Below are 27,450 nucleotides of genomic sequence, written 5' to 3'. Positions count from 1 at the left end.
GGCCACACTATTGCTGATCCAGGCCAGGTGCCACTGGGCTCGCTGGCTCTCATTCAGCCGCTGTCGACCTGCGTCCCTAGGCCCCTTTTCCGCCGGGGAAAAGTCGAGACGAGCACCTTTGAAAAGCCCCGGGCGGGGTCTCGGGGATCAGGACCACCATCCCTGGCTCTGTGCGGGGCTCTCTGTCCCTGGCTATGGAAGGAAGGCAGCGGCTGGATGCGGCGCGTCCGCACCCGGACTCGAATCCGCGGCCGCGCCGCCTCCCCCAGGGTAGGGGCGGGGCGGGGGCGGGGCCGGCTCGTGCCCGAGCACTGTGCACACGGAGGCGGGGCTATGCAAATGAGGGCGGCTCTATGCAAATGAGCGCGAGGGTGGCGCGGCGGCGCGCGGCGGGGCGCGCAGAGCGCGCGGGGATGCGGCGGGGCGCGGAGCCGCAGCCATGAAGTACAAGGTGAGCGCTGTGCGGGACCGGGATCGGGACCGGGCCGAACCGGGACCGCCAGCACGGCTGTGCGGGCTCGGGGCTCCCCTCGCACCTCCTCGGGCCAGCCGTGTGCCGCCGCGGGCCAGCTCTCCCTGCCCGCAGAGCCCGGGCAGGGTGTCCGCGGGGAGTGGGGAGCGAGGGGCGGCGAAGGGCGGAAGGGCTGCGGGGACCCCCGGCGCTGTGTCGGTGCTGAGCAGCTCCCCTCGCTTTTCCCTGGATAACGGGGTGAGCCCGGGATGGCGGGAAAGGTACGCGTTTGGGACAGGTACCCCCGGTCCTCGCCGGGAGCGCGTTCGCCCCCTTTCCAGCCGCTTGTGGATGTTTCTGTATCACGGTGCGGTCTGTTTGGTGGATCACAAGCGAGGGGGAAAAGCAACCCTAACATTGTTTAAAAATGGGTAGCCTAGCCCTCATATTAATACCTATCATCCCCTTTTATTAAATAATCGCTTTTAGCGACCCTTTACCAGAGGGGGTGTGGTTGGTTGGGGGTTTTTTTTGGTTGGTTTTTTTTTTTTTTTTTTTCAAAAGGCACAAATGCGGAGCCTTTAATCCTAATATTACTCAAAAACGTCTGGGCAAGGTACAGAATTGCCCACGGGGCATTAGATTACTGTACAGACATACCGTAATCTTGTGTGATTGGAAAAAAAGGAGGAGGGAAGGAAAAACTTTCCTTCCCCTGCCAAAAATAACTCCAGCGTCAATAAAAAGGTGATTTTGGAAATGTCACACGCTATATACTTACTTGGAGACTTTGTTGCTTTGGGAGTCCGTCTCCGTGCTAAACCTAGGCAGCACGGTGTGAAAGAGCTGATGCTGTGGCAGTGTGTGTGAGAAGCACGAGTGGTAGCCAGGTAAATGTGCACGGATTTTCATGCTCTTCTCTACATCTCTGAGCTCAGACCAAGCTTTCAGGGTCTCTCAAGCCAAACTTCGGGAAAGGTCAGAGTTAAGTTTCCAAAGCAACTGCCAGTTTCTCCATCTCATGGAAAGACAAGGGAAAAAGAAATTGTGTTAGGTGTGGGTTGGCAAAGGTAATCCATGGCTTTGACAATTTTGATGTGGATCTCATGGCTTTTTTTTTTTTTTTTTTTAAATCTTGTCTCAAACGACTTACTAATCTGAAGTCTGAGATAAAATTCATCTCTTCCCTTCTAACTACACCTCTAATCAGTCCAGGTAGACTTTATACCTGCCTAGGGAAGCTGTTACTGTGAGCAGAAAGCATCAGGCACTCAAGGGCTAGAAGGGCAGTGTCACTGCTAGTCCAAAGCTCACAAACTGCTTCCAGACTGTCCAGGGCCAAGCAGCACTTGTATCCCAGTAGCAAAATAATGGTCCTGCGCGATTATACAGGTTCCTGATTTCTTGTATGTAGCCCAGTGGCACTGCAAAAATAGGGACAGATAAGGTGGCTCAGAGGAGGGAAGTCTCCCCTGCTCTGTTTCCTTTGCCCCATCTTGTGGGAATGAGTATTTTGGGTTTGGTTTGTGATTACGTAATTCTAGACAGAGAAGGCTAGACAGAGAAAGAATAAGCCATTAAAAATAAATAAATAAAAAGGGAAGTTTGAGAGGTTTGGCCTCAAAAACCTTCTTGCTGGATTACGATGTTTACTTTCCCTGGGAAATGTGAAGTAAATTACACTGTTTAACTGGGACAAGCATTCTCAGATCTATTTCTTATCCCTAGAGTAATACACAAAGAAAATACCTGCACATTCAATCTTTGTTCTTCCTGTATTTTCTCTCTTTCTTTTATCTTCCCATAGGAAAACATTTTTTTTAATGTGTACATGAAATAAAGGAACAGAGAATGCTCATGGCCTGCCTGTGGCTATACCATCACTTCAGAGGAGGTTTAGCATCCAGGTGCAGATTTGGCCCTGTTTAACTGTTCCTGGTGTTCTTGGGCCTGTCATTCCTTACTTTCATTATGGTAGCCCATAAGGCTTCATTTAAAGAAATAATTGAAATGCTTATTATAGTTTAATTCAGAGTTTTAGCAGTAGGACAGAACAGGAACTGATTCATGGGTGAGACCCTGAATATGTCTCTCCATCACTCATGATTTTGCTTTCAGTGTGACTAAACCCAAGATCATTTCTGGTCTAGAAATCCTTTCTGCTACTCAATCTACACATTTTTTATTCAGACATTTTCAAAATTTGTTCCCTCCCTCTCTTCCTTCATCTAAGCTTCTTTGATTGTCCATTGCATTCTTCCATCTTAATACTCAAGTCTGAATCCTCTGAAAGAGAGAATCCCTGTGGATTTAAGCAAGTTCAGAATTTTACCTTACATGTGTCTCTACAGCACTGTCTATCTTTTGCATAGTGTGTGAAATTCAGTGATTATGTGACTATTTAAAGCAAAGAGATATTTAAGCCCAGGTCAGCTCCTGTTCTCCCATTCATGTACTATTTAAATGCATGGGAACACAGAAGTTATTTTAACAGAGCTATGGAAAGATGGCAAAGGTTAAGTGTAAGAAATACTTGCATTGGTGTGGAGCATTTCTTAGTCCCCCTGGTCTAATTTTCAGAAACTGATTCCTGCAGGGCTGCAGTTGCCTGAGGGCAGCACCTCAGTTCTTTGATGACAACACCTTGCTTTTGATGTAAATCCCCATGTACAGCAAAACTTCACCCCATCAAGTTCTCACAGGACTCCATCCCAGCATTCTGTAATCCAGGAGGCAGGGTCAGCCTTTTCTGAAACCAAACCCAGGCTGTGGTGCCAAGGATGGAGCAGTTACAGCTACAATATACTCTACAGCAACAGAAATACCAGTGGGTCACCATGATGAGGGAAGGAGGTGGATGGGAGAGGGAATATCTGGCCTCCAATTCCAACACTCTTATCTCAGGCAATAAAAGTGCAACAGAAGCAAAAGGGAGAAGACATTATCATAACAAGGCTTTTGGAGCTTGGTGTCTGTTCACATGCAAGACAAAATAAGAGGGGGAAGGAAGGAAGAAAAGGGGACTTGTCTGTTTACTAAAACTTAACAGTTAGTGAAAGAGAAGAGGAAAAAAACCCTGCATTCCTTACCTCATTTAAGCCAAAAGGAATGACGTAGATGTAAAGTATGAAGTCTTGATTATCTATTTTTAGATAATTTGTTGGGCAAGGAAGAAACCTAAATAGGGTTCGAAATGCCTGCCATTTGTGCTAAGGCACAGTCCTGTAATATATAGACTTGATTACAATGTCTGCATGCCAAGACAAACAAAATAGTGTCCCTGGGAAGAAATACAATATTCTCAACCAGAAGTGCTTGTGAAAAGCTGCTTGTAACCCTGGCAATGAAAGACTTTGAGTATTGGACCATGTAAAAGGGAAAGAGCTGTCTGTACTTTATTAACCAAATCCTCTCTGTTTCATTTATTCCTTGTTCCCCTTGGTTTCACTTTTTTTTTTCAGTATCTCAGCAATTGCAGGGTGGCAATCAAACTCAGAAGTAAATAGGAACTGTAGAACCTTGTAAAATGTAGTAGGAGAGGAACAAGCCAACAAGGGGAAAACCAAGATTGTGCTGTCCCTCTTACTGTCATGGGTTTAGAATGGGACTTTTGTGATTTTTTCTCACCTGTGCAAGTATGGGTGAGGTGGCTGAGGTCTGGCAGGGTCAGCCTAAGTCAGCAGCAGCACTAGTGAGATGGAGTGAGAAGGACTGTCCCCTTCACAAAGCCACTGTCACTTTCAGGTTCTGGCTGTAGCCTCTGTGTGCCCTCCTTCCCCTCCCACACCTCCCCTGCAGATTTATATTTATATATTTAATACAGGTGGGTGCTCCAGTACCCCAGGGTAGTTGAGGAGCTCACAATTGTGTCCACTTGCCCTACTAAACTCTTGGTCGGATAGCAGAGTGCTTTTAATTCTGTTTTACAGATGGAGCTGCTGAGGCTTAAGGATGTTACAGGGCTTATTTCAGAGGAAGAAGAAGAGCCATCACAAAGCATTACAGCAAACAGCATGCCGTTTTTATGCCTGATTTCTAAACTTCTATCTTTTTATGCTAACAGCTGCTCCTGAGTAATGTAAATCTGTAAATCTGTTTAATCAGAAACTGGTAGCCTAATCTGTGACGGTCCAGTAGTTCTTAGTATTTGATGGGGAAGCAGAACTACCAAACAAACAGCCTTCCTTATTTTTTTTTTTTTTTTTGATAGTTCAAATTCAGTTTGATTCTTCTAGATACTACAAGAGGCATTAGATACTTGTCTGGGGATTTTACTCTTGCTTTTAAGGTCCTGGTAGAGGTTGCAAGTTGCATGTTAGACTATTACTTGGCCTTGAGATATCTTCACTCAACTCTACTGATTTCAAACAGATTTCAAAAATCTACAGATTTCAAAATGCCTCATCTAAGGGGACCTATCAGATCAGAGAGCTGAAAAACTAATAGTAAGACTACAGAAACATCTTCTGCAAAAGGAAAAATGAAAGCACATTTCAGTGGTTATTGTCTTAGGCTGCAGAACTCTGCTTTTTGCAGAATATAGGCTAGATGTTGGAGAAGTCTCATGAAGTGTTATTGTGAACTTGTTAAAGTGTTGGAGCACAGGTCCTGCAGACAAACTCAGCTTTGGAATCTTACCATCTCAAGCCCAGAGATAAGTGGGGTTAAAAGTTGCACTGATATCTGCTCAATGAACACTGAATTCCTGTGTGTGGTGTCTAGGAGAAATTCAGTGTATGGCCTGTGCTCCATTGTAAGTACCAGAGTAATTGCAGCAAGGCCAGGTGCATCTAGTGCATACAAAAAAAAAATAGAAAACCAGGAGCACAGAGCTTCCTACTTGTCATATTGATGTTATCAAAGGTGTTAGGGGCATGGGAGTGCCTTCTGCATACAATAGATGCACTTAGGTCACTCAAGGGCCAATGTGAAGTCACTTTTGCCTGGATTAATTTTTTTTTTTTTTTTTTTTTACTAATTTATCACAAGATTTAAGTACTTAAATCCCATTCATACCAACAGCAATTAGGAACCCACCTGTCTCCCATGGTCCAGAGTTTGATTCAGTTTTTAAAGCAACATGAGTGCTTAAGAGGAGTATGCACAGTCTCTGCCTTGGCTGCAACACTTGTGGAGGACCCTTATCCTCACTGTTCCCATTTCTGGCTTCACTTGATGGAGAAAAGTAGCTGAACTTCTCAGGACATTAAAGTCCCCACGCCTCTGTAGGAACCCACTTTCAGTAACATGTGGAATCACAAATGCCTAAGTCACTTTTCAGGAGGTTTCTTCACAGGATAGATGCTCTCTGAGCATCCATGAAAGCAGTGGACACCTCCTGGTAGGGCAGTACTCTGGCCCCTGAAAGGTGCTTTGTGCCAAGCCTTCAGTAGGCTTGATCAGACACTCATCTGGGACTGTACTATGAAAATAATATTCATGGCAGGTATTGAGCAATGTTTATTAAGGCTGCTGCTAAGTACAGCTGCATGTGGAGGCACTTCTGCCTGTAAATGGCTGCGGCTCTCAGCATCAGTGAAACTGGGTCACTTTACAGCAGCTCAGAGTGCAGCCTCTGCGTATTACTGCCTGATTAGCACAGCCTGCTCTTGGCAAATGCTCGTTTTCTTTTGCCTTTTGGTCTAGACATTACAGTAGTGGAAACTGTCTTAATTTTAAGGAGCTCATTTTTCCACAGCAGATTTGGACGTAGCTTGTGTTTGACATGAAGCAGGGCTGCTAAAGCTATAGTTCACACTCCTAGAAACACAAGTGCATAGCATGACAAAAATTGTGTATTTTTTCTTTTCTCTGTAGGGGTGAGGCCAATTCTCACCTTTCTGTTTTTATGTTGGTTTTGAAAACACTTTCTTCACAGTCAGAGTGGATCAGCCTGCCTGGAAAAGGAAGAATAATAAGGATTGGTTTACTCTACAGGAATGCAGTCAGTACATCAGAAGCCCTTTCTTAAGCAGGCCTCATTGACAGCAAGGTTGAAAATTTTAGCAATAGCAATACTATAAATCATTTGCTAACAATAAATCTTAGAAAATGCTGAAGGAGCCTAGGAGTAAATTTCAGTTCTTCAGTGAAGAAGAACCTGCTTAGCTGCAGACAGAGAGAGGAAGATACAGACCATTAAAAAAATCAATAATTCTCATTCTAAAGAAGTTTCTGAACCAAAGGGTTAAGTACAAGACAACTAGAAGTGTGCACTCTGTTTAAGATACAGCTAGCAGTAGGTAGGGTCATGAATGCCCTTGTCCTGTGGACTTTACACCCAGTTAAAATGCTTAGGGTAATAAACCAATTTTTACTGCTGTAGAAGGGCCTTCTTTTGTTTTTTGTCTCTTTTGATACTGCTTTATTTTGTTTGCAGCCCAGGAACTGCCCAAACCAATCTCTCACACGATCAAGAATACTGCTGAAGTTGTGTTTCAGCCTGAGATTGAGCACAGTAACCAGAGCTGCTTAAAACTTACCTACGCCTTCACCATCCCTCTTCCTGGGGATACACTTACCCAGAAAACATCAGCTTGCCAAAATCGAGCTGTTCTGGGAGGCTTGTTGACTTTTGGCCCCTGCCCTGTAGAACAGAGATGACTCTGAACCTGGCAAGCATCAGCTGCCAGCCAGGCTTGGCTCCCCTGGAATTCTGATTCACAGGCAACGTGGTACCTGTCCCACCAGCCTGCTGAGGGCTGGAAGGAGCCTGGAAAGAGGAGTTCCTGAGCTTTTTCTCTTGAGTTAGCTGGACTCTCAGGGCATCCCAAGTTGTAGATGCTGTTTAGTATCCTAGGTGGTGACACTAAATTGATAGAGTGGGATGGCTTTGCCTTCTAATGAAACTTTTTTGGGAGACTTGGGGGAAGAAGAGCATGTCCTAGTTCATCTAAGTTCTAGATTTAAAAATAAAAAATTAAAAAATCATACTTTTCAATGCTGAAGACATCAAGCAAGTAAGTTGGTGGCAATACTGAGGTCATATGTCTACATATGCTGTGATTTCTTGACCATCAAGTTGGAATTGTTTCCCCAGAGCTGCAGAAGGAAGGGTTAATTTTGGAAGGAGAGTTTGGGTTTTTGGTTGTGGTTTTTTTTTTTTAAGGAAACTTTGTCTGGGAGAAGACTGCTCACAAATGCCAGAAAATGGAAAACTGAGAACTCAAAACACACGTTTTGGGATTCTTTCTTTCCGTACTTTTTTTTTTTTTCATTTTCCCTTCTGCTCTGCTTCTTCAATTCTTTAGCATTTAACATCCGATCTCCTTTCATTAAGTTTTTAATTGCTTGCCTGAGGGAAAGAGGTTAAGTTTTACATCTGCTGTTTGATTCTGATGTACTGTGGTTTAATCACAGTGAGATCATATTTACTCTAAGGGTATTGTTTGCATGTTTGATTTTTTTCTTTTTTTTTTTTTTTTTTCTCTCCCTGTTGATGTCACAAAAGGCACACAGCCCTCAGATTTGAAAAGGCCTTTTAAAGTCATGGAACAAGATCACACCCTTCCTGGGGTGGGGGGAAAGGAAACCAGTTACAGGCTGAAACACACACAGAAAGCTTAGTGAGTTAGGTGTGGTGGAATTTCCCAAAATATTAATAGATCTTGAAGGTAAGTCAGGGGAAGTGGTCTGTATTCCCAGAAAGAGGGAAGAGGAGGGTATTTTGGCACTTGGGCAAAACCCCTTTTCCAGCTGTGCCCCTTTTCCAGCTGTGGCCTGGAACTCCCCCTAATCCCTGCCATTCATGGCACAGCCCTCCCAGCGCCAGAAACACCTTGTTTAACATCTACGATATTATGTTACTGCGATTGCCTTTGTAACGCCCTCTGACTGAAATAAAACTGAAATAAAAAAGGCAATACACCAAAACTCAGGCAACAGACAAAAGAATATCGTGTGAGCAAACAAAGGCAGCCTGTTTTGTTTTGTTTTGTTTTTTGTTTTGTTTTGGTTTTTGTTCTTCTTGCCAATGTAGAATTATCATTTTGTTGCTCTCAGTAGATACAGTGCCAGAAGTCTTTCTTTTCAACTTGCTTTTCCATTGTGAAACATCAGGCATGGCAATAAGCTGATGCACTCAATGCAGAATAGTGAACTATTTTATTCACACAGGCCAGAGAACCAGTTAGGATCTTTGTTCTAACCTTTGTTTTCACATTTTTCCTTTTATACTTCCCCCCACCCATTTTTTTTAGCCTCCAAATTCCTTCTTTCATAGACGTGCATTTGGATTCCCTCTCAAGCTGCAGGTTCACTGCTGTGCCTCAGTTTTGCAAACTACTTTGCCAGCTACCTACAAAGAAAAAAAAACTGGATACACAAAAATCTATTTACTTAAAATGGATAAGTTTTGGTGCAACAAAAAAGGTTCTCAGCCCAGAGCACTTTCAGCCTCTCACATGTTTATGTCAGATTTGAATCCCAGTCTTGGTTGAACCAGTGGATCACATCAGCATCTTGGGCAGGAGTGTGCAGTGCCTGAGCCCTAGTTGGTCTGCTCACTGCTTGCCCACCCTGCTTGGAGGAGTATTGTGTCTGCAAAAACTGGCAGTGAATATTCCAGGGCATGACAGCCACAGTGCTTATCCAAGTGTGGTCCTGTATGAAAGGGAACATTCCCATTTTTCCTCCTTAATTTTCTGTGTAATTTGTCTCACTACCAAAAAAAAAAGTCCCAGCCAGGGCAAGCTCTAAAAATCAGGCCTTTCAGGCAGATAGAAGAGCTGGGAACACTGAAATAAGGCACTTGCCTCTCTACCCTACAGAAAAAAGATTTTCCACATCTCAACCTCCAGGCAGCTTGGTCTGCTTTAGCATGACTGACAGGCATCCAGAGATGCACAGGACCAGAGAGTAAGGATACTTAGGGTGGATGAAGAGCTGTCCTCCCTGGGGCTCTGCTGAGGCTGTTGGCTCATAGCTCTCTGGGAGACTGTGAAGCCAGTGTTCCAAATCTGTGCATGGAAAGCTGCCTTAATTGTCATCCAGCAGGACTTGTAATTGTTTGGGTGAGCAATGCTTGACCAGAGAAGTATCTTTGCTAAACCAAAAACTTGGGGGGTTTTGGTGCTAGAAAGCAAGAGTGCCTGTAAAGTAGAACTGTGGGCTTTGCCTGAAGAGTGTAGTGAAGCATTACCATGGTGAGCATTTGGAACTGGGCTCCTTGTTTTGTCATTATCCTGGGGCCAGGGGAGCTCAGGGTCCCCAGAGCCAGGCACAGGCAGACTTGCATGCTCAGGGCCTTTGCCCTGCTGAAGCTGCGGTAGCTGTGACACCCTGTGGGTGCAGAGCTCTTTGATCTTTCTTTCCTAGCACTTCCTGCCCCCTCTAGATATCATCTTGATATAAAGAGCAGACGTCTGCACCCAGCTCGTTGCTGGCAGTGAGCTGCTGCAGGTCTGCACATGGATGGGGCCATTCCATAGTCCACTCCTCTTGTCACTGCCCACAGGGACCTGTCTATGAACATGCCAGTGCAGCTTTGAGTGGATCAGGCACTGCCTTGGTTGTTCACACTGCCTTCTTCCAGGTTTGAGCAGACCAGCTAAAGACATTTTTCAAAGCTGGATGTCTTATTCAGTGACCTCTGTCAACTTCTGTTAAGTAGCCTTTGTGATAGGTTGCTTGTTATAGATAGACCTGTTACCTGCTGTGCCTCAAGAGCTGCTTTCCTTGCCAGCACAGCACAATGAATGCTTTGTTTCAGGGGCAGTGACAGTGAGAAATAGAAAAGGAGATGGGAGCTGAAAAGAATCAAAGTTAAACTGTCCAATGACTCTTGCACTGAAACCTTTCTGTCAGAAGGCACAATAGAGCTAAAATTGTCCTCTCTTCTACCAGTCCTGCTTGTAGGCAAGCTGTGTATCTCAGAATAAAACTCAATTTTTACCGAGTTTCTAGAACTATCCTTTTATGTCACTGGCAGATCATTACTGTTGGGCCTAATGCAGGGGCATTTACAAGGGTATGTAAATGCTTAAGCTTACTTTGGAATAGCAGTCATTCATTTTTAAAAAATCTAAAAGATGGGAATCTTCATAAAAAATACTATGAGATGGATAACTAAAAGTGATCCAACCAAAATTAAGCTACTGGTTTGTTCACAGACGTTGCCCCCACCTTTCCTTCCTTTGTTCCTCCCTTCCTACTCCCAGGCTAGCTAAACATAGGAGAGAAGCTGTTTCTCATTTTAAGAAACAGTTTGTCCAATAATAGAAAAAAGGGGTCCCACCCTCTTTCAGTGAAGAGCAGAGGCAGTTTTCCCAGTCCTGTTTGCACATAAACTCTACACACAGGAAGCAATATCACAAAACAAGACAAAGCTGGACAAAACAATACTCCTCAGCAGCCAAGCACAGAGCAGGGATCAGTATCCTCACATCTGAGGGATGCAGCAGAAATTCTTGGAGCTTATGGTTGGTTGAGCCTTTTCCTCGAGCATTCATTCACTGTGGGCTGGCTGAGAGGAGTCAGCAGCCCTGTGCTGGAGCTTGGCACAGCCACACTGGGCCCTTCAAGAGACCATTGTGTTTAATCTCCTGGCATGTCATTTGTTATTCCTGCGTTTGCTGCCATGGCTGTGGGCACCTCACACACTCCTTACCCACGTCACTGCTTGTGTGTACTCTAACAGAAGTGGTAGATGTTTCCTCTACTCTCTTTAACTCTTCCCTCTTCTGCCACTTCTTAGCCTCATCAACAAACGGCCTCTTCATCCTTGTCCTGGTTTGAAGGACAGGTGTCTGCCAATGAAGGCAGGAGCTTCTCTTTGAAATGGAGAATGTAAACCCCCTTCCTCCAAATTATTATTATAGTTTTGAAATTACGGGGCTCTCAGGAAAAGATATGGGAATTAGGAATAACAGTTCTTTACTAGGAAAATTAAAATAGAAATACAGTATTACAAAGAACAATCCCAACCCTGACAGAGTCAGAATACAACCTGACAGCCTGTCAGTCAGGGTGTTGGAGCAGTCCCATTAAATGGTGGCTACAGTCCCCCTGCAGTGGCAGATGTGGTTCAGCTGAAGCAGTGCTCCTGTAGAAGGTGCAGTTTTCCTCTGAAGGTCCAGGAATGATGTGGAAAGGTCCATTTTTCTTTTGGAATCCCATGGAAAGAAGGTATCTTGCTGTCCACATCTCAGGTTTTTTAATCTCAGTAGGAAAGGCGTGGCTCCTCCCCCTGGGTGGAGCATCTCCCAGTGGGATGATTAATTTTATCAGTCATGCAGTGGGACTCAATGGGCCATCAGCAGATTATATCTTCCTGGAGGAAGGATGGGTTGTGGAAAAGATAAAGAAGATTGCCCCACCTGGTTTTAAAGATGGCCCATTAGCAGATGGTATGTGCCACGGAGATAAGGAATCGCTACCCCACCCGGCTTCAACAGATGGTGATAGAAGACACATTTCTGGCCACATCCTGTATTGCAACCCAAGACAGTCCTCCAGACTATGAATTACAGAATTCTATCAGTTGCCTTCACTGCAGAGAAGTGCAGCCAAAACAGAGCGTGATCTTCAAAGTATTTTCATGCATCTTCACCCAGCTGCAGGCATGTTAGCCATCAATTGCAATAGACTAATTAGAGAGTAGAACACCTTTGACAGTTCTGTAATAGACCTCACTTATGCAGCTGAATTTGGCCTGTAGTTCCTTCAACATCTGAAAAGAAAAGTAGTTTAGAGTCTTACTGTTTTTTAGTTTGGGTTCTGCAAGTAGAACAACTGACAGTTTTCAGAGCAGCATCTTTTGCTTACTGGGTCATGCATCCTAAGTGCAAAAGAAACAAAAATCTAAGGCATGCAGAGAATACAAATTACATCTTTCCAGCTTTTAGCTAATGGACTTTAAATGGCATTAAAGGAAACCTCAGACAGAAGTTTCAAATCCCAGGTTCATTTTACCTAGAGAGAGCTTGAAAGCTTTATTTTTGTCTCAACAGATGTAGAAAGGTGCCAGGAGAACTGGCACTGTAATCTGCATTTGATCTAGATAGTATCCATTTCAGTTCCAGTTCTTTTAGGCAGTTTCTGACACATGGCATCAGCAGAGTCTGCTGAGCCTTTTCCTGCAGGATGTTCCAGCTAAAATCCCCAGGCAGCAGTCATTAGGGTCAGGCTCCCTTTGGCTTTGACCTGCTGACAACTGAGATGGCACTTTGTTAAACAGAAGACTCTAAAACTTCTGGATTTCAGTGATTTTACATAAGGTGCTTTTGACTGCACTCATGAGTCCAAGGTTAACAGGAATTTAAGCTTCTTGAGAACAAATGTGGGGTTTTTTTTTTGTTTTGCCTCTACAGAGCTTTAACACAGCAGGGGCCTGACCCTGGCTTCAGCTTCCAGATATCCCAGTATTGCTGGCAAGGATTGGCACAAAAGCTGAACCGAGTCATTCCAATCAAGCATTAGTTGTAGAGAAGCACTCATTACTTGAAGTAGGGCTGCCACAGCACAGGGAGCTCAGGAGAATGAAGCTGCTGCACAGAGTCCACAGGTACTTTTGGATTTTAAGGACAGCAGCGCTGCATCTATCATGTAATTAATTTGACTGGCCTAAAGGAGAGCAACAGGCACTTCCAGTCTTAGTCTTATTAAAAAAAGCTGGTAGCTGCCAGTATCTTCATTTTATGAAGTGCAGCTGGTTTCTGTAACAAATTTTTTTACCTATCTAGCACCAGGTAATTTTTTTCCCTGCCTTTACAGAACTTGAATTTGTAGTTCTGCATCTATCGCCCTCTCTTTTCTTTTTTTTTCTTTTTTTTTTTTTTTTTTTTTTTTTATTGGTAATATAAAGGGACATCTGTGCAACTTACCAGTTGTGAAAACAAGTTTCAAGGCAATTTTCTCATTGCCCTTTCTCTATTGGTGATTTGTCTGGGAAATGGCCAAGGTTTTTTTAGCATTTACTGATACCAGAAGGTCACTACTGTGCTTTTGTCTTCTCATATCAGACCTTAGTGCTTACTTGGTGCCAGTTCTCATCTGAGTGGACAGATCCATGCTTCTTCAGAGCAAGTCCAATTAATTTCATGTAACTGTCCCCACTCTCTGAGCTGATGAGACCAATGAGAAGGAGTATTGATACATGGGCTACAATGTCCACAGAATGAAAAAATTACTCATGTTTGTCAAATCTATGGAGATAAGGCCCACAAGTTGAAAGATGCCTTTGATCAGAACGTCTTTCCCTGTGTGGAAAAGTAAAGACTTCTATCTTGATCACCACAGCAGGTTAAAGGTGCCTCTGTGGTTTCCAAAGGCTTTCCTTCTGTGGTCACAATTTCATTTTTCTCAAGGCTGATTTTGCTGACTCGTGAAAGTGGCTGTGACACTGTTTCTGAAGCTCACTCTGAGCAATCCTGTGGAGGAAGAATGAAGTCAGGGGAAACACAGAAGGTTTGCTTAGCAGGAGCAGTGCCTTTGCTGCTGGCACCAGGCAACAGGATTAGTGTTTCTGGTGCCAGGGCTGCCAGGGCTTATTTGGAGGAATATTTTGCCTGCTTCACTGCTCCATCAGCGACTGGTGCTGGTGGCATGGCTCTGGGCTATTTAAAAGGCCTTGGGGAAATGGCTGTGAAACAAGTGGCAACCAATTAGTATAATTCACATTCTGGTGCCTGAGTTAACACCAACAATGAGAATCTGAAGCTGTTTGCAGCAAAGAGGTTCTTGAAGCACATCCAGAAAGTGTTAATATGCTGCATGCCAGGTGGTGAGAAGGTCACTGGGACAGAGATAATGAGCAACTGGAAAAAAAAAATCACATGGGAACTTTTGTCTGCCCTAATTCTACCACCATTTCAGCTTTGTTTTAAGAATTGCTTTGCTGTCGAAGCTAATCAAGCTTTTCAAACACCTTTGAACACCAAAGTATAGAAAAATACACATTTATCATTGATTTAGCCTGCTTGGTTTGTGCTTCCCTCTAGCCAGCTGTAATCTTCCTCCTTTAAACAACTCTTCTGTGGAAGTCTTCTTTAAGTTGCACAGGCTCTAGTCCCATTAGTAGATTTCCTCTGTGAAAGACATGCTAGAAAGAAATGTGGAAAGATAAGAGATTAACTTGAATATTCAGATTAGGCAGGGGCTCTTGTTTTCTGAGCTTCCTGAGCTCTGATAAGCAGCCTGGTTGACACAGCAAGAACATAGAGTCTCAAGAAGAGACCACTGCTTTTGACCATGCTTAAATAATAGTTTTACAGTCCGGCCAAGACATGGACAAAAATTGCTCCCTGCTTTATCTATATTCTTCTGATATCTTACTGTTGTTGACTGATGAGCTGAGTAGATGTACATCAGAGGGAATGGTGGGCCCCAGTACTGCTGTTTTACATGGGAGTTCAAAGTGGCAATCCTGCTTTTCCAAGCCAAAGCTTAATTCATACCAACCTCACTAATGATGCTGATGAAAGGCAAAGCCAGTGTTTCTCATACATTTGAAAGCTGATCTCCCATTCAGAGAAGAGGAAACTGATCTCATTCACCCCATTTCAACACTGCATGTCTTGGGAAATGCAAGTTGACCTACCTTTTATGTGATATCTGAGCTTAGCCCCTTCCATCCACCAGTCAGCCCTGCACACAACCTACTACACTGCACAAGGTCAAATGAAAGCCTCTTGTCCCAAGGAAGCACAGGAATGATGGGAAAACATCAGTGTGACAATAGGGAAAGACACAACAAGTGAGGGATGATTTACAAAAAGGTTCTGGTATGTCCAAGGAGGAGGATAAATATGACAGGTAAAAACACTGAATTTTACTTGATGCTATTCCTTTGACATTGGAAAGATAAATCTTTAAGACAGCTGCATATCCCTTTTGGTGGATTAGCACCATTTGAGCTTGTGTACTGCATCCAAATACTTCAGCTTGAACACTCCAGATCCAGGGCTCTGTGTATTTTTCCAAGTGCTTACAATTGGATTATAACCATCTCTGCTGACCGCCTGCACTGAAAATCAGGCAGTCATGGAGCAGTTGTTTCCAACACGTCTGGAAATATCCCCAGAGCCAAGAAATTAAATCTTCGTGGCCTTTTTGAGGGGTCCAAGAATGTTAGTGCAGACAGCCTGCCTACTTTCCATTGAATATCTTGGCCAGTTACTCAGGACTGGATGTGCCATAGAGGTCTGCAAAGAAAGAGGAAAGGGAGGTAGTTCCATCTGTGAGAGGAGGTGGTTCTTATTAGTGACACATCACAGCCAGCAATCTTACATCAGCTCAGAGCTGGCTTAAGGCTTGGTAGCAGAGGTACGCTGGGAGTAGAGCCCCAAGAGGACACAAGTCAGAGCAAGCTGCAAAGCCTGCCTGAAACACTGGGCAAAAGCTTGGGGGTAGAGCTGTGTGAAGTTCCCTTGTGTTAGTGGTACTGCTCCACTTGACAGAATCAAGCAAAATGCATCTAAGAGTGCTTAAAGTATGTTGACACAAGTCAAAGACACTCCTTGGCTGCCCTGAGACTCCCCTTAAATTACACACAGAGGCTCTCTATGGTGATGGTTGATACCTACATTCTTACATTCTTTGGCCCACAGAGATGGGCACTGCTTTCCTCATGGCACAGGCATGACCCCACTTGGGGTCACTGGGGACATTGTTTCTTTAAAATTATATTTTTCTCTTTAAGATCTTTCTACAGAAGGTGGAACTCAGAGAAACTGTGTTCTTTGAAGTTGTTTTGGAGGGTTGTTTTTTTTTTTTTGGTGGTGGTTTTGAGGCAGCAGGTGAGGAAATGTTTTACCCATTAAGCTACTGCTGTGCTGTGCCCCTGAAGAAGTTTGCAGAGAGTGAGAAGGCACAAATGCAAAGATGAGCATGGTAGCTCAAAGCCTGTAATGTTTTAGACAGCTTTTCTTCCCAGGTGGTCTGCAGATTCCATCACTTTAAGGCACCTGCAGGTGTCAGCTAAAAAAAGCCAGGCCACTGTCTTTACAGTAATGGGATCTGCACCTCCATGGAAAGTCTTTTGGGACCCCACAAATGTAAAAATGTTTGGGAAAAACTACTCTGGATTACTCACTCCCTGTGAGTCTTGTTCAGGTTTATTTTTAATGGGTGCTAGCTGGCTGTAGCAGTACACAGAGCACATTTATAGGGAGCTCAGTGTCAAGAGGTGAAGGTACAAGCCCCTCATTCACAGGAAGAGCTCCTCAGTGCCAGGGGCAGAACTGACTTTCTGTCTGTTCAGGTGACCTGGCCATATAAAGAGCTTCTATCTGACCCGCTGTTGCTGGAAAATGTATCACTAGCAGTGTTGCTAATGCGTAAACCTCTCATTTTTCCAACTTGGCGGGGAGGAATGCTGTGCTGTATGATTTTCCATGTTACTTTGATTTCCTGCACACTTCTTTTTCAAATTCAGGTATTTCTTATCACTGGGACGCGCTGGAAGGCTCGTTGGTTGACTTGCCGTTCTCGCTGTGTTTCCCCGCAGAACCTGATGGCGAGGGCCCTGTACGACAACGTCCCCGAGTGCGCGGAGGAGCTGGCCTTCCGCAAGGGCGACATCCTGACGGTGATAGAGCAGAACACCGAGGGGCTGGAGGGCTGGTGGCTCTGCTCCCTGCACGGCCGCCAGGGCATCGTCCCCGGCAACCGCGTCAAGCTGCTGGTCGGCGCGGCGGCGGCGCAGGACGGCCGCTCCGGGCCCGCGCCGGCCGCTCAGCCCCTCAGCCGCCCCCCGGCCGGCCTGCCCGGCCCGCGGGACCCCGTCTACCAAGTGCCGCCTTCCCACCGCAGCCAGGCCATTTACCAGATCCCCACTGGCCACGACATTTACCAGGTGCCACCCTCCGTGCAGAGGTGTATTGACGGTCCTGCTGTGGCTAACAAGGTGTGTGCGTTTGCTTTTACTTCGCTGCTCCAAAGCAGCTCGCCTGTGCCGAGAGAAGGGTGGGATTCAGGCTCCTCCGAGGCTCTCATCACATTATATGTTCAAAAGAGCAGCAAGATAAGCTCTCCCACTTATTAATGAACGGTTACCTCATCTGCCCAAGTGATTTTTGTTTAATTAAAAATTATATACTGTCTTGCTGGAGCACTCCCAGAGGGTCTAAACTACGAAGAGGAATCGGTGACTGATGTGACAAAGGCCATACTTGTAAGAGTGAGGAAACAAGAGGACGATGATAATGAGGGAGTTCTAATACTAAACCTAAACCTTGTAAGAGCGCACTTGATGTTTACCTACAGTTAAATTTCTTGGTTGAAAGTAAGAGCTGCAGCAGCTCCATGATGCAGCCTTTACTGCATTATTGCATTATGTGGGTCTCCCCTTATTCCTGCTGTCCTTAAATTCTCCCCATCTGCTGCTGCTCCCTCATTTTACCTTCACAGGATACCTGACAGGTTTCCTGGTGACTGAAAAGGACTAAGGCAGATACCCAAGGAAAGAAGTATTACAAAGCCAAAAAGAAATTCTTTCAGTCCCTCCATTCCCAGTTCAACAGCTCCAGATATCAGCATCCTCCTTACCTTTACAGCTTAAAGCACAGCATTAATATCCAATTTATGTGAGCAGATAAAGGCTCTCTCAGCAAGTTCTTTACTGGTTTAAACTTTCATCTAATTTAGATTGGCAATACCATCTCTGTTGTGTTTTTTCCCCCATATCACCCTCAAGTCAGCCTTTTTCATATCAGACCTTTGGAAGATGTCTTCTAATGCTTTTATTTCCTTGTTATAATTTCATTTTCCTTGATAAGAATAAGTGGATTTCTTGCCTTCTGAGCAAGAGAGAAACATCTTTGAAACCATTCCAAGTCAATTTATAAAGAGGTTTGCTCGTTCAGCTTTTCCATAGTTATGCTTTATAGGCTGTGCAGGAAGATAATATGAGAAAATTGCACTTGCTGCACAGGCAGAGGTAGGAGCTTTGTTGGAGCAATTACATGGGTTTTCTTGATAACTCCTATATATTTTCTCTCATTTTCTTCTTTCCATATAAACTACATACATTGAAATCTTTTCCAGGGACAGTATTGTCCAGAGTGAATGCCCTCCAAGGTGGTTAGTGAGCACCTGGTAAAAAGCCTGTTGATGGGGCAGCACAGCAGAGATCCCATTTTAGGGTATGGCTGTAGGAAACATTTTACAGCAATGTTCAGAGATGCCTGAGGTTGCTCAGGAGATGCACCATACAGATCTGCACTAAGGTCTGTAAGCCCAAGGTATTAGTTTGGACTGAGCACTATGTACCTTCATTTTAGTACCTGACTTGCCTAAATACCATTAGGATAGTTTGCTTAGCATAATGAATGTGTGTTTCTACTCCACACAGAAAGAATTTTCCTACTGATTAGAGGTTTCTTCTCTCTCTTCCCACAATGTCCAGCTCCAGTGAAAATAACAGGATATTCTGCATTAACCTGTTGGCTGCTAGGACTGTGTTAAAAGTCTTGGAACACTAAGATTCTGAAATCTTTGTTTTAGTCTTAGTTCAATGTTCTTGTTGAGATACAAAATCAGAAGCTGTAAAACACCTATGTTCTCCAAGTTTCAGCCTAGAATTTTTTTCAGCAACCTTGATTATGATTTTTTTTCTGAATTCAAGTCACCTTTAGAAAATTATCTGTCAGAGTTGTAACTTGTTTTCATTTAATTCCTTGCAACCCATGAAAGGCCAGCTATGCTGCTCACTGTAAAATAACACACATTTATAAAGCATTTCATCCTTAATTAAAGTAAATGCCAACATGCTTAGCCCTAACCAATGTTTTCTACTTGCTTTAGTCCTGACTTAAATTTATTGAGCCTAGGAGTCCTTAGTCTCACTGTTACATTAGTGGGTGGCAAACCTAATGGCAGCATCCTGCATTGATCAGAGGTAGATAGATCTCTTGCTTCTTGGAATTGCTCAGTTTTTCACTAAAAGGAGCCCATTGGGATTGAAACCCTGGCAGGAAAGAGACAACTTATTAGTGAAGGAGATGTCTGAGGTAAAACTACCCCATTCTTTATCATCCCCATCTTGCCAAGCTGCTTTTTTACAGCTGCAGCTGCAACTCTCTGGTAATGCCTTTGTGAAAGAAAAGCCTAATTAAAGGGAAGCACTTTAGCACTTGTCTCCTTTGTATGAGCAAACAGTCTGCCCTCCAAATCCTCCTCCTCTAGGGATCAGTAAAAACAATCCTTAATACTAAGAAAAGCTGGGCATCTTGAAGATTTGATTTGGGGTCCCTTTGCTTTGTCTGAGTAATATCTTTTCTCAGACTTGTGACACCTGCTTCAAAGGCTTAAAGGAGCCACTCTGCCTCCTTCCATCAGCAGAATCAGCTGATCAGCAAGCTGTGCATTTTGGTCCTAAGGATGGTAATGGGATTTGCTGCAAGTTCTTGCTGTATGCAAGTCTTCTCCCTTCCCACAGCAGGAGCTAGAGAAGAAAGCTGTGTCCTCTGGGCTGTGCTCTCAGCAGGACCAGCAGCAGTTTCTGTGCTATCCCTTTCTGCACGTGTCTGCTTGCTCCTCTTGTGCAAATGTGTGGCTTGGCTGCCACACAGGTTCTGCAGGCAGGGCTCAGGAGCTGCTGTCAGGCAGGAATTGTCTAGCCTGGAGCAGCAGTAAATCAGCAGCAGGCATGTCATTAAGTGTGCTGAGGTAACCCATCTCCTCAGCCAGCAAGGCAGAGGAGTCAGAAAGGAGTCCCGAGGCAGGTAATTACAGTGATTAATTGATTCTGCTTGCTGACAACGGAGCTCCCTCCATCAAATAAAAATAGCACCTTCTAGAACTCCACCAATGACAGAGATAAGGAGGGGTGGTTTAAAGTTAGCCTTGGTCAGCCCCAGGCTTTTGCAGCTCTGCTGCAAGTTCAGTCACAGAATGGTTCCACCCCAAAGTGTGGAGAGCGCCCGAGGAGCGCAAAGAGGTGAAAGCTGATCTTAGAATTTATTCCCTTTCTGTGCTCTGCCTTGGAACTTACTCTCCTTTGCTGCAGCCAGCAAAGAGAAAAAGACTTCAGACAAATCTGACATTCAGGAAACCTGGATTTTATCCTTGTCATAGAATTCTGCACGGTCTTGAGTGGTGCTTTTGCATCTCATCTGCAAAATATGTGGGTTAATTATGAGGGAACTCATTCTGTATGGATTGCTTTGAGAACATCCTTGGGAAAGGTGCTGTCAAAGCACAAAAATTCTTTTGCATCTGTGATTAATCATTAGTTCACACCTAAGCTTTGAAGTAGGGAAAGCTACACATAAAAAAAAAAGTCACTGCCATAATTTAAACACTCATTTTCTGATTCAGTGTTTCCCCTAGCTGATCTGTTGTGCTGTCCCTGCCACCCTGAAACTAGCATTGGCCAAAAAAATTAAGGGAATTATTTCCTTGTTGGAAAACAGCTTTCTGTAGGAACCAGTAGCTCTCAGGAGAACTGTTGATCAAGGAAACTCTGCACAAAACAATGAGACAGATGTTTGACCAGGGAAGAGACTGCACTGTGGGGGTTACCAGCCCTGAACTACAGCTCTCACAAGGCACTGACCAACTCCAGCAAATAGAGATTAATGCCAGCTTGGAACAAATCTCCCGTTTTGTTTGTTGGCCTGGTTGAACTGGAATGCTGTGGTTCAGGAAACACTCGGGTTTATCCACCTTTTACAAGTGGATAGAGCGGAATAGGGAAGGAACTCATCTTCATCTCTGGCCTATTTCCAAGTATAAACATGTCCTTGATAAACCAAGGGTTTCACACCCTGCCATCCTACTGTCTCTGCCTTTATCAAGAGGTCGCTGCCTTCAGCAGGAGGTTTGGGTAAACTATGGCTTTGGGAACAGACCTTGTTCCCTGGTTTTTATTTATTTGTTTAAGAGTCATGCTGGTTCAATGCACCAGAAACACCACCCCACAAGAAGCACCACCCTGACAATTCTGGCACAGACTTCAGTAGCAGGAGCCAGTTAGCCACATTATGGCATTTTTCCTTCCAATTACACAAGTACTTTTCTAGCTGGGAAGAAACAACTGGCTCCTTATGATGTTTATTCCAGAAACAAGCCTGCATTTCCATTATTGTCTTCTTTTTCTTGCCTATTTTCACATTTATGAAGTAAGAAGAGAAAGCATTAAACACAGTAAAGAGTTACTATTTTGTTATCAGGAGGAATGAGATCATATCTAGTGTTTTGCAGTTTGTTGGTAAAATGTATTTACATTCCAAGATAATGTCCCCATTTACCCTCAGGTCTGAAATACCACGGTTTCCTGTGATGGGGTTTCCATAGGTGGCCCAAGCAGTGATCATACAGTCCCTCTTTTCTTCTGCTTTCACATTACAAGCTCTGCTCTGGGGATTTGTATCCCCTGTAACAAAACATTGCTCCAGTGTTGAAAGTGCTGAACACACAGGAAGTTTGCTGAGTGCAGCAGGGATGGTGACACATACCTCAACACTCAGGGCTGGCTTTCAAAAAGTGTGCTCTAAAGGATGAAAATGCCTCCAATTAAATGCAAGCTCAGTGGTTAAAACAGCACACAGCCCTTTTCTTAGGCCGGGGAGTTTTACTTGTAACTTTCCATGTGCCGGTAATAGGAGAACAACCATTTTACTGATAAAAAGTCAGTGCACTTAATCCCTCATCCACAAGGCAGAGTAAGCAGTAGTTAGTGACTGATGTGATTTGTAGAGAAGTATTTCAAGTAAAAGACTGCATTTTATTAGGCTGAGCAAATATATGAGCTCAGCATTACTCCCTGTTCCTCCCTGAGCACAGGGCTCTTTTTCATCACTTCTATTTGTAGACCAGAGGCGTGCATTTTTCCCCTGGGGTATCAGAAAAAAAGGCCAGTCCTGCAATCTCATCCAATAACCAAGGTCTCCAGGGACACAAATCTGTCTGCACAAGAGCAGGATCAAACCTTTGCTAAAACCAGTAAAACAATAGTAATAATGAAAGAAAAATGCAAGCTTATGGGCTCTTTCTTGGTGGTTAGAGACCTAACCTTTGGTTAAGTCTGAAACATAATACCAAATTGGGGTAATCTAAATTGCCCTCTAAGTACTAAAAACTAAGCAGAGCAGCAGAGCATTTTAGAAAAAAACCATTCCACATGAGTGGAAAACTGATTATTCAGAAAGTGAATCTCATCATAAGGAGGAAGTGTGGTTTCTGGAGATAGGAAATGAGTAGATGAAGACAAGTTGCTGGCCATCAGAAAGTACAGTCCTAGTGAAATCTAAAGTCTTGGCAGGCATTCTATGATTTTTTACATGTTTTGGTTTGGAGGATGACTAATTAGCATCAGAATATCATAATTCCATATGTTTGCATGAAATATTTCAATTTTTCCTTTTTTTTTTTTTTTTTTAATATAGCAGTGGCAGTATTGCATTCTTTTTTTTCTTTTTTTTTTTTTTTTTTTTTTTAACATGAATCTAAATTAATCTTTCTTCCCAAACAGACTGTTAAAATGGGAGCAAAGTGAAATTAAGGTAGTTAGGTTCCTAGGAGACAGGAACTTTCTTCCATAAGCCAGTCCATCCCTAATCCTTAAAAGACAGTAATATATTCCCATTGGGTTTTACCTTCACAGCTTTTACATACACACAATCAGTCATGGCTGAGGTCATTATGATACAGATGCAGCAAACAATTAAGGATGGAATTTATATTTGTTTAAAAGGTGTCTGTGCCTTCCATAAACTTGCCAAAGTAAGCAGTGCTAATCTAAACACCACTTACTAAAGCACTTGTCTGTACAGCTGCCCTGAGATACCCATACAGAAATGGAGCCAATACAGCTTGAGAGCCAGAGAACCTCTGCAAATCAAATCAAATCAAATCAAATCAAATCAAATCAAATCAAATCAAATCAAGCTTCTTCCTCATGGAAGGTTTTATTTACCCCTCTCTCTCAGAGCAGCATAGTTCCCAAATTAAATGATTTAGGGGCACTTCCATTGTTTCTGTCCAAGTGTCCCTCTGAGAACACTCTTGTGGAATTGAAACTCTCTGGCAATGCTTCGTCTCAACCATTTTTTTGCCCACTGGGAAATGCCGATTCACAAAAACTGAAATTGTTGACAGGGAAGGATCTGTTCTGAGAAACATCTTAAAGGAAGGAAAACAAGAAGTCATGGAAATACCCTGTTAAAATTCCCAAATGAAGCTTCCCCCCTCCAGTCTAGAAATTAAGTATAGGAGGAAGGAAATAACTTAAAAAATATGAAGCACCTCAAAAGATTCAAATTTTTATGAACTGAACCAAACTAGTTTTTCTTTGTGAGCCTTTAGGATCTCATGTCATTCACAACTGGACACTCTCTGCCCTACTTCTCTTAACACCTCATCTTTTTTCTTTCTTTCCTCTCCTCTGCCAAACTTGCCCTAAATTTGGGCCTCTGTCTTTGAAAAGTCATAGTTTACCAGCACAGAAAACGAGTACTGGTTTGCAATTGGTTCTTCATGTGACAAAATGGGGAGATTAGACACTGGGATGGCCAAAGCAAGATACCCTTTTTCATCATGGACAAGAGACCTGAATGCTGAGGTGCTGAGTTTTTCCAAATACTTCCCCCTTATCACAACTACAGCTCAGATTTAATCACAGTTTTCCAGAGAGTGCTTTAGCAGACACACATATTTCTCCACTAAAACTTATCACACAATAATTTTGGGGGGATTCTTTCTCTGTAAGACCCATCCATAGACATTATTTCTGATTTCATGCCTGTTCTATCACCAGTCCTGTAACACATCAGCTTTTTAGCTCTGTTGGCCAGTGCATGCAAAAATGATGATGTCTCTGTCTGCCTAAATATGAGTAATGGTCATGGAGATGACATGACACTGGTAAAACTCTTATCAAGAATGTTGGACAACTCTCCTCTTCACACTCCTTTAAAAATGCTGATAATTTAATAGCAATGATATGATTTGCTCATCTCTCTTGTTCTTCCTCTCAAAAATGGGACATTCTCAGAAGCATTAGCTTGACTCTCTTTAATTAGATTTTGTAAGCAAGAATGACTCTTACCAGAATCTTGGAAATACCCCTTCCCAGTCAGCCTTGCAATTCAAGGCCAGCCAGCACCAAGCCTGTTCCACTGAAGCAAGCAGAAAAGTTGCTCATAACACAACTGGCAGAAAGCCCCAGAGCTGGTGTGAGAGAGAGCAGGATCATGTCACGAAAACATCATTAAAAAAAAGAAAAAGAAAACACCCAATCAGATCTTGCCGGTGACAGAGCTGATGAGATTTTTTTGGTGCTTTGTACAGCTCATTTAGGAAGATCTGGAGATACAGGCCTTTTTATCTGCAGCTAGTTTGCAATCATGAACATCAGTGAGAAAAAATTCAACACTATCATCTAAAGCTACAGCTAATGCAAGTTCAGCACTATTCAACCACACTTCATAGAGCCTTGTCATTTTATACTAATCAGAGCTTAGGACATTTATCTAACTCCACAAATATTTTTTTTTAGTTGCTTGGAAAGACTATAGACCTGCATTTCAGATTTAGGAAAAAAAAATAACCAAACTTAAAAATAGTGTCATGACCCTGCTTTTGTGTACTGATTAATGGAAGAGGTCACACCAGAAGTTAAGAAGTCAGGATTAAGCCAGCAGTTGGTTGCAAAGCAGTTGGTTATATCCTTCTCACCAGCAGTGAGGGTGTGAATCCAGGCCAGCTTGTGATGTCACATTTTTTCTCTTAAATCTGTTTCACAACTTGTGCTCTGTATCTTCAAGACTCACAACCCAAAACTTGTATGAGTCTGGTTGAAATAATAGAGGCTCAAAATTGTAACACCCATTTTTATTACATGCTGTTTACATGGCAATACCACAGGGGCATTTTTTAAGGCTGGGCATCTACTGATGAGGCACTTCATAGGCACATTTAAAAGTTTCTGTTTAAATGCCTGAGCCTGCAGAATTAAGCATTTTTAATTTAACACACTGTGAATAAGTGACATCTGGACCTGTTTCACCTTTTGAGAGCATTTACAGCAGAATCTTCATAGGTGTAAGTCTTGGACAGCAAATGGAGATAAAGTGTAGGAGAAAATGAGCAGGTTTTTTGAAGATAAAAGCAGCATCAAGAAATAAATCTGTTTTGTGTCAGGGTTGTATTTGCCATGAGTTCTTATCTTCACACATCTGAATATTCTAAGAAGTCTCAGTGGTGAACACCCACTCAAAGACAAGCAGAGGTGTCACAGCGCGTCCGGAGCCTCAAATCTTTCTGCCACCCCCTATGCTGGTAACTCACTCAGCCCAGAAAATACTGCAGTCATTTCTGACAGTTTCCTCTTGCCTGGCAGAGACCTTTGGGCATAGCATTCAGAACAACTCATAGCTGAGCTACAAATCCAGTGCATCAGAAGAAATGCCTCTACAGACTTCCTCCCGTCTCTTCCAGCTTGTGAGACTTGATCAAAGCTCTCCAACAGCTCAGTCTTGGCAGAAAGTACTACACCAGAACATTTTATAGTGGCCCAATGTTCATACATTATTTGGATTAAAATAAAGTGTTCTGAGTTCATAGCCTATAGCAACTTACAAACCCAAACCTTGATAAGAGTATCCTTAGCACATGTGAAATGCCAACCTTTACTCATTGGCAGCAGGGAAATACACTGTATATTATTGTATACAGCAAATAAGTAAGTAAAAGCATGATTGCTTGGTTTTTTCAGAGCAGGCAACAGAAGGTGATACAGTAGGTATTACTGTCAGGAAATTTAGTATCAGTCACTGGGAATCCTGATGCAGCTTGCAGAAGACATGAGTGGAATCACTATGTGCTTTCTGTAAAAATGACAGTTTTAGCCAGCTGGCCAGGTTCTTCCAAATACCTAAATTACCTGTCTCTGTCTTTCAACCCAACCTTCCTGCAGTTCAGCTTAGCTACTGGACCTTTCCCAAGGGGGGAAAAAACACTCAAAACAATTAAAGAGACAACCGTGGCTTCTAAGTACATGCAGCAGAACAGAAAGAATGGCCAAGAGGTGGTTCACTGCCTAATCTGAAATCATTCAATGGCTCCTGCCACTGCCTTGCAAAAGTCTAGGACTTCTAGAGAGTAGGGAATTTTTTCCCCTTAATTCTCTCTGTTATTTCTGTATATTCTCTCTGTCTATTTTATGCTTGTTACAAGCCTAAGAGAGCCCAGGTGGCTGTTATATATCCACTTAAGAGTCTCAGGAACAGAATTTCTACAATTAGGGCTTCATATTGAATTTACAGAAACTATTTACAACAGTAAACAGACGTGATTTTTTTTTTTTCCATTTCCTTACACTCATTTTGACTAATTTTTCCCACATCCAGGCTTTATGCCAGCCCCCTTTCCTGCACCACCACTTGGCCTCCTCCAGGGCAGAACTCTTCCCAGGGTAACCCATCAGCTGCTGAGCCCTGCCCATGGGGTGAAGAGGAGAGCATCCTGGGCTGAAATATGTTTTAATAGTTCTTAGTCCCGATTTCAAATAATGCCCCCTCTTTCCCACCTTCAGAAAGCACTGTTTAAAATCTATTTACAAAGCAGTCAGCAGGCAGCAGTGGGATCTTGGGATTGAGAGGCCATGCCTGGAAATACCAAGCTGCCCTTTCTAGCTTCCCTCTGCCCGTGATTTGGGTGGGGCAAGGTGTTGCAGAGGTGACATACCTCTGATCAGTTCTGTCACCTGTAAAACTCACTTGTTTCCCATCATTCTGCATATCAGGAATTGGAGTTCATGAGAACAGGCCAAATTGTGCCCTCCACGGTACTGCTGTGAATTCAGAGTAATTTTGTTTGCTTCAGTAGGTTTATTTGCTCTTTGTCCTTGTGAAACAATGTAAACTACAGTGTTGTGTATTGCTGTAAGCACGAGAATGGTCTTCTTGTTGCCGTAGTCAGGAATGTTCTCTGTTGCAGCCTAACATGCATTTTAATCCTGAAAGAAATAGAATGTTGGTTTTTCTCCCCCTATATTTAGGGAAGCGGGATTTAATGAACCACAGCACTGGATATTTTGCAAAGTACATGCACATTCAGCT

The 27,450-nt window shown here is 43.4% G+C and overlaps 1 protein-coding gene across 2 annotated transcripts in view; it reads left to right on the top strand.

Moving 5' to 3' along the window:
* The first annotated feature begins 371 nt into the window (after positions 1–371).
* The window catches only part of NEDD9 (neural precursor cell expressed, developmentally down-regulated 9), a 38,550-nt gene continuing 11,471 nt past the window's right edge, over positions 372–27,450 (top strand). Inside the window, exons 1-2 of one of the 2 annotated variants that reach the window (XM_056484774.1) lie at positions 372–451; positions 16,896–17,294. In XM_056484774.1, the coding sequence (XP_056340749.1) occupies positions 440–451; positions 16,896–17,294 (411 nt within the window). In that variant the 5' untranslated portion in view covers positions 372–439. The remainder of the gene's footprint in view (positions 452–16,895; positions 17,295–27,450) is intronic. The other variant, XM_056484775.1, reaches the window with a different exon arrangement.

This window comes from Oenanthe melanoleuca, chromosome 2, assembly GCF_029582105.1.
Source record: "Oenanthe melanoleuca isolate GR-GAL-2019-014 chromosome 2, OMel1.0, whole genome shotgun sequence".
NCBI classification, from domain to species: Eukaryota; Metazoa; Chordata; class Aves; order Passeriformes; family Muscicapidae; genus Oenanthe; species Oenanthe melanoleuca.
Note: the sequence above shows the minus strand (reverse complement) of the source record. Positions and strands in the feature narration are given on the sequence as shown.